The following is a 7,976-nucleotide window of genomic DNA, read 5'->3' as shown; positions in this document are numbered from 1 at the left end:
TCCCTGGGCAGCCTGGTCCAGGGCTCTGTCACCCTCACCATAAAGAAGTTCTTCCTCATATTTGAATGGAACTTCCTATGTTCCAGCTTGTGCCAGCTGCCCCTCGTCCTCTCACTGGGAACCACTGAGAAGAATCTGGCTCCATCTTCTTTCAACCCACCCTTTAGATACTTATAAGCATTAATAAGGTCTCCCCTCAGCCTTCTCTTCTCCAGGCTAAAGAATCCCAGCTCTCTCAGCCTTTCCTCATAAGGGAGATGCTCCAATCCCTTTATCATCTTTGTTGCCCTACGCTGGACTCTTTCCAGTAGTTCCCTGTCTCTCTTGAACTGGGGAGCCCAAAACTGGATGCAGTATTCCAATTGTGGCCTCACCAGTGCAGAGTACAGAGGGAGAATGGCCTCCCTCGACCTACTGGCCACACTCTTCCCTATGCAGCCCAGGATTCCATTAGCCCTCTTGGTGACAAGGGCACATTGCTGGCTCAAGCAATGTGGGACATGCTGCAAAGAGGACAGCATTACTAGAGATGCGTCCAGTACCACTGTACTGGGGTCCGTTCTCTTCCTGAGGACTGACAAACTTTCTTACTTCTGACTGCACTGGCTCTTTACACCACCTCAGGCAGTTTCCTTGCTCAGGAGTGGCCTTTAATTGCAGTAAGTCCCCAGCTCCTGAAAAGATATACCCCAGTCCGTTTCTTTTACAATTTTGAGATTCCTACTGTCTCCAAGGCTAAGCAGCAGAGTCTTGCTCCAGAAATACATTTCTAGACACTACCTTTTCCCTAAGTCAACAACACTTAGTGTCTCTTTCTCAGCCGGCTACATGCTTTTACAGTCTCTCCTAACAGTGTTTCTTGGACCTCTCACCATTCCCAGACTAAGTGCCTTGTACCCTAGGAACCCTTGTCTTTGCTCAAGCACAAATTGTGTTACCAAATGGTTACAAAATAGTCAGGCTGTAGAAGCTACTATAAAAAGAAGAAAGATCTACAGCTGTGGCAGGGGACAAAATACAGTGGTGACACATGAGAATGAAACCTCTGGTGATAAAAGGCAAGAACTTGTAAAATGGTCAAATGTGTTGTGGCACCCACCAATTTTAGAGTAATTTTTCTTATCAGACATTCACTTGAAATACTTTCAACTTGTTTGGCAGTATAATTCTTCTACGCCTCATTGCAAATCTCTCAAATGCCAGTAGCATTATTCAGCATTGCTGCATCTAATTCATTGAGCTTCTTTGCTATGGGATATTTAACAAAATAATAATGCATTAGGCATAATTAGAACGTGACTAAATTAATTTCTGTAATGCCGATTATACTGGATTACTGCAAAAGTAATTCACACCTCTATGCCGCATATCACCCGTAAGGCAGCTCACTGTATAAGAGGTACATGGCACAGAGAACGCAAAGAACGAGCACAAAAATTTGCAGAATCTTAACTGACAGCATGCCTGTTGACTTTAACAGTAGCAATTTGCAGTGTTCAGTAATAGACTATTAAGTAATTACATACTGTTATACTTGCACTGAATTTTATCATTAAATTCATGGCTCTTCCTTTGTCCACCTTCATCCTAGAAGGCAACCAGCTTGGTCAAGTGTGATTTGCCCTCATGACTCTCTGCTGGTTGCTCTTCATCACCTTGCCCTTTGCGCACTGGAGATGGTCTCCAGAAGCACATGCAGCACATGCTCCATGATTATTTTGGAGACTAAGGTAAGTTCGATCAACCAATAGTTCCCTGGATCTTCCACCTCACCTTTTTAAAAAATGGGCATAACATCCTCAAATCCAGTTGTCGGGGACCTCCTTGACCACAATGCTTTTTTATAGCCGATGTGTTGGACAGCATTTGTGCTACGTCTTTAGTCCCACAGCTGTAAGGTGACTTCAGAGCACTGCACTCCAAAGTCGTTCTTTCTGACCCGTTGCTCCCCCAGTGCTGGCAGCTCCTCTGCTTCAGAAAGGATGCTGGTCCACACAGAAAATGGAAGTAGGCTTTGTCTGTGAAGACTGAAGCAAAAAAAGGCATCAAATATTTCTGCCCTTTCCATACGCACCAGTATAGGATGGGTGATTTCAGGTAATCACCAATCACCGAGGTGGTCTCATCCTTCAAGGGGGACAGCCCTTCACACTGGCATACTTTAACACTCACAGAGGCTTTTAACACACTGGAGAGTCAGGGCAAAGATATGTACCCCCACTCGGCCACACGGACTGTTTTGTGAGCTAGCAGTACACACATCAGAGGAGAAAGGTGTCTTCCACAAACTGCCACTGACCAGCAAAGCTCTGTGATGTGCAACAGAGCATCACAGAGCTCGCTCAATCCTTCTGGGGAACATGTAACAACCGGGGTAAGAAGATCTTCGTTATTTTATCCTTCATTTTTCTTTCCTTAATTATCACGGCTTCATAAAGAGCAAAGCACAGGTGGTAGGCACATTTAACAGCAGCATTTTATTCTCTCCTAACACACTGCAAAATCATTGAAAAAGTAACGCAGACTCTTTGCACTGACATCAAGTAAGACACTTACTGGCACTGGACTCCTCATCTCTAAAAAGATAATTTTTTTTTTTTTTTTTAAATTTTGATCAAAAAAGGAATTCACAGAATTGCAAGAGTTGGAAGGGACCTTCGGAGATCATCTAGTCCAACCCCCCTGCCCAAGCAGGTTCACCTAGAGCAGGCTGGACAGGAACACATCCAGGAGGGTTTTGAATACCTCCAGAGAAGGAGACTTCACACCCTCTCTGGGCAGCCTGTTCCAGTGCTCTGCCACCCTCAAAGAAGTTTTTCCGCTTGTTCAGACAGAGCTTATTGTGTTCCAGTTTGTGTCTGTTGCCCCATGTCCTGTCACCAGGCACCACTGAGAAGAGCCTTGGCCCCATCTTCTTGACACCCACCCTTTAGATATTTATAAGCATAGATGAGATGCCCTCTCAGTCTTCTCTTCTCCAGGCTAAAGAGACCCAGGTCTCTCAGCCTCTCCTCACAAGACAGGTTGCTCGATTACCTTGATTATCTTTGTAGCCCTCTACTGGACTCCCTCCAGTAGTTCTCTCTCCTTCTTGAACTGGGGGGCCCAGAACTGGACACAGTACTCCAGATGCAGCCTCCCCAGGGCAGAGTAGAGGGGCAGAATGGCCTCCCTCGACCTGCTGGCCATGCTCTTTTTAATGCACCCCACACCACTGGCCTTCTCAGCCACAAGGGCACGTTGCTGTCTTATGGTCAACTTGTTGTCCACCAGGACTCCAAGGTCTCTCTCTACAGAGCTACTCTCCAGCAAGTCAACCCCTAACCTTTATGGGTATATGGGATTATTCCTCCCCAGGTGCAGCACCCTACACTTGCCCTTGTGGAATTTCATCAGGTTCTTCTCTGCCCAAGTTTCTAGCCTGTGTGGGTCTCAAATGGCAGCACAGCCTTCTGGTTGTTCTTGAGAAGCACAAGTTTTACAACTGGTGATATGCTTAAAAGACTGATATGCCAACATACCACGCCATGGAAACATCTGCTGATGTCAACAGTCAAAAGGAGAAACTACTTCTACACTGCTGATCTTTAAACAATGCTAAACTCCTTCAACTGAGCTCAGCGGAGTTCAAATATGCCAACAAATACTTTGTCCTTCCTACTTCACAGAATGCAAATTAGTATCTTCTAGTTTCCTTTCTCTTAGACAATGACATTCGCATTATGACAATTTGTACAGACTTTAGACCTTTCCTATCATTTCTTTCGAAGGAGCAAGGGTTAAACTTGAAACGTACAAAGTGTTCAAGTGCTTCAAGTCAGTGGTTTATGCTGGCTGCTGAACAATATGTAGACATTCCCATATGTTTACTCTCACTTCATATTTGCATGTATTTCCACATAATACCTCTATTTTTACTTGAAAGAAAAAGGAATGTAATGTTTGCAGTGAAGGCTTATTATGGCTCAGAGAAGAGCAACCTTCGCTCTTCAGAGTTTGAATCCAGCCAGCAAGAAATTCAGGGAACAATGTCCAAGTAACCGATTTGGTGTCAAAACAACTCTGAGTACCAAATCAGTCTGTCAAGCACAGCACAGTCAAAAGAAAATGGTGGAAACACCAAGACCTAACTTTACAGGACTGCTGTGCACGAGTTGCTAAGAGAAGCAGCTATGCTCAGAAGCCAAAAAAGGAGAGAAAATGGTAAAAATGGAGCACAGGTGAGGAAGAGACCTGAGAAGAAGCTGTGAGGGGAACTGTGGCACAGAGTTAACAGGGAGCATCATAACAAGCTGCCAGTCAGAGCTAGCCTAAAATGGGCTTGGCATTGTGCAAGAATGGTAAAAATTTCTACAACTCTATCCCTTAATCCAGCTAATGATTTTTCTCACACCCTATTGCATAAGCCACTACAATGCCAATAGGCTAAAGTGAGTTCTTACGGATAATGCAAAGCCAAATCTATCAAATTCAATTGTAATGGGTCTTACCACTTGTCATCAACAACTTTTGACTAATATCACAAGATATTGCCCTTGATGTCTTGGGTGAAGGAGTAATACAGGAAGTAGCAGATGAAATATCCACTTGCATGCACCAGCAAAGGGAAATTACCTTTTATTTCTGAAGAAGTTATTAACGGCAAAAAGTTGCTCATCATTTTGATGTGGGAGAAAATAGGACAAAATAAAAGGCTAAAAAGAAGCAATCCGAGCTACTGGTGTAAGACTGGAACCAGCTTTAAGAATAGTCAAACACTCCTGAAGTAGCAGTGCTGACTAGGAATGTTGAGGAAAAGACGAAAGAATAAAGGAGGTGGGATGTCACTAACATCTAAAGACTATTTTCTTAAGGAAACGATTGAAGTGTTCCACATAGACTGTACGATACAAGAAACCACATTAACATATTTAACGAGATCATCCAGACTGCAAATACTGTATCAACAATGTTGAACATAAATTGTTTGCAAAACAGCTTTCAGAAGAATGGTCTGTTCGGCTAAAAGTATGTCTTTTTTCTCCTGATTACATCAAGAAGTTCAGAAAAAAAAAAAAAACCACCAAAAAACCAAAGACCCAATTCCTCTATAAATCCTACAAGTTTTGTTGACAAATCTTAAACATCTGTGCCCAAAAAAAAGTTCTTGTATGTCAGTGGAAAAACACGTGTGCAGTCAGTAAAATGAAGTATCGCCTTCTCAAGTAGAAACCATTTCACAACTGCTCTGCGACTGAGGCAGTAAAGCACAAAGACTAGAGCACAATTATTAATTCTCACATTCAAGAAGTAGGAGGGGCAAACAACATCAGAAGATAGCAGGTCTGGAGAATACAAACAGAAATACATTATTTCCCTTAGTATTTAATTCAATTGTAAGTCCCATTACTACAGGATGTTGTGAAGGATAAATGGGCTCTAAAAGATGTTAGAGGAACTCACAGAGAACAAACAGGTCTGTCACAAAATATTAAACACAACTGTTAGAATACATCTGGGTCATGAAGTATCTAAACAGCTGTCTGCTGAAAGCTGATGTGATGCGCTTGAGAAGAATCACTTTATACGTGACCTGTTCACTAGAACCTTTGTAACTGTCCCTTGCTCCAGCTGGAGACCAGAATGCTAGCCTTGACACACCATTGCTCTGATCCAAGAGGAAAGTTCTTTATTCACTGCTCCTTTCTCTACTACCGCAGGTCCGCAACTACCGACTTACTCATCTTTTAATATTCTGATGTCTTGGTTCAAAAAAATGACTCTTTAAGATCTTCTAAATTAGTTACAGTAACACCTATAAGCTCAGAGGTTTAGTATATATTACACTGAAGTTTGAGGGATTTGGACTGCTTCAGACACATTCAAGAAATTGGGAGTAATGGGTTCTTTAGAACTGTATCACCAGAAGCTAATAATTCTACGGTACAAAGGATTTTCTTAAATCTCAGTAGTAAATGTAATAAAAAAACCTAGGTGTACATCATTCCCATGGGCAACACGTTCTCAGTCCTAACTGCCTAGAATGCCACAGTCTGTAAACTTTCACAATATTTCTCTGTTCTCTTCAAGCTTTAACATGAGTCAAAGTTATGGATAAAGTAACAGCCAGAATAACAGAGAGAAGCTGTACAAGCTGACTTCCCATCACCTCTGCACTCCGTTCATAACCTTGAAGACTTTTCTTGCAAATTTGAGCAGCCAAAAGGATGCTGATCTCATGATAAATGTGGAGTTGTCGCTTATTTTAGGCAGTATCCCATACTCTACACTGCACGTACATGTTTGCAGATAATTTGTGCCAGGATACATGACTAGAAGAGTTCCATAACATGATGGCATTAAAAAAAAAAAAAAAATCCCATCTATAGAACAAAATTATTATTTCAGTCTTATGCCAAATGCAATGAACTCATCTTTCAAGTTTTCTCATCAAAATTGCATAGATTTTTATTAGTTGCTCTGTTAGTCTGTGCCTGTAGCTGGAGCATGCGGAATGCAGCAAAGGCCCTGTTCAGGAGATTCTTCTGCTGTTAAGGCAGAATTCTATAAACAAAGTTTAAGATAATCCCATTCATGAGTTCCCAAACTCTGCCCAAACATTATTTGAAACCTAAGCATCAGTTCACAAAAATAACATCTGATTAAATTAAAAATTCCCCACAACTCAAAGCTTTTATTCCAGTAATCTTTATCTCTTTAAGAAAAAAATCCTAATCTTTGTAAGATATTGAGTCTCCAAAATTAAGAGCAAGAAACGTGGTTATAAAAAATGGGTGGGTTTTTTTAGTTCTGTTTTTTTTTTTTTTTTTCAAGGTCCATCATTTGTAGTGCAGCTAGAAATCTATGCTTTCAGAAAAAGGTGAGTGAGGCAAAATAGTGAACACAGCTTGCCAAAGTGAGGAGAAAAATTATTTTTTACAAACTTAGTAGGAAAAGCAGTCTGCTTGCAGAGGAATGCAATTTCGATATTAATGTGCTTTAAACTAATGTTAAGAAATTGTTAATAATTCATTCTTTTGGCTTTATTTTTGCATCAACAATAACTGTTTATTAAGCACAAAATTGGTTTTGGTCTCCTGCACAGAAATTACATTATTCCCACTTTTTTTTTTTTTTTTGCACAAGTCGTTTCTTCATTCTCGTTTACATTTTTGGTCATGAAAGTGTAAGGTAACTAGCTACATTACCTATAGCTGTCCAACTCTTTGCTCATTGACAGCACAAACTAATACAACAGGAATATTTAAGCTGCACATATTTATTTTTGCTCCAACTGAAGTGAGCAGAACCACTCAGTTATGTATGTTCTAAAATACTTTGCCATACACAGATGTATAAAATACAGTATCAAAAGTCCCAGTAGAATTCTTGGAATCCAGTATTTTTTGTAATAACTTGTACTATTATTTGTTGCTATTATTTTATGCAGACAAAACCCTGAAGTATTTTACAGCAAAGCACTTTTCATATATGTTAATACACATAGACTCTGATTGAAGAGAGTCTGCAAATGAAGCCAAGTTTCCTCGAGTTGCGTTGACAATCTGGATACTTCTTCCAATAGGTCTGGCTCTGATGAGAGAACCTTAAGGTGTAACTGAAAATGAAAACAAGCAGTTAGTGAAACAAATACAGATAATAGAAGAAGTAAAAGGTCAATTTCCTCATTCAATTCCAATACTTTGCTTTCAGGAATGTCCCAAGTAGGAAAAGGACCCTTTTCCTTCAATTAATTGCATCCATTTAATGCTTCTTCACTTTTCTAGTCTTTTACAAGCCATTTTACTCCCACATATATATTAGATGGGATAAGGCAGCAAAATGTTTTAAATAGGTTATTGCTTTACTAGATCTTCTGCCAGTGCTGCTGAATCTATACTAATCACACACTTCTCAAGAGGGTAACTTTCCAGCCTGCATCATAAATTCCTCTTTAGGCTAGAAGGGCTAAATAGATGTCCTGAGGTCAATCAGGA

At 40.7% G+C, this 7,976-nt stretch overlaps 1 protein-coding gene across 1 annotated transcript in view; it reads right to left on the bottom strand.

Annotated features, from left to right (window-relative positions):
* Nucleotides 1-7,118: 7,118 nt before the first annotated feature.
* Nucleotides 7,119-7,976, bottom strand: part of WDR36 (WD repeat domain 36) — a 30,788-nt gene continuing 29,930 nt past the window's right edge. Inside the window, exon 23 of the mRNA XM_074166194.1 lies at nt 7,119-7,597. Within this exon, the coding sequence (XP_074022295.1) occupies nt 7,448-7,597 (150 nt within the window). The 3' untranslated portion in view covers nt 7,119-7,447. The remainder of the gene's footprint in view (nt 7,598-7,976) is intronic.

This window comes from Numenius arquata, chromosome Z, assembly GCF_964106895.1.
Source record: "Numenius arquata chromosome Z, bNumArq3.hap1.1, whole genome shotgun sequence".
Classification (NCBI taxonomy): domain Eukaryota; kingdom Metazoa; phylum Chordata; class Aves; order Charadriiformes; family Scolopacidae; genus Numenius; species Numenius arquata.
This window is presented reverse-complemented; position numbering and strand designations above follow the sequence as displayed.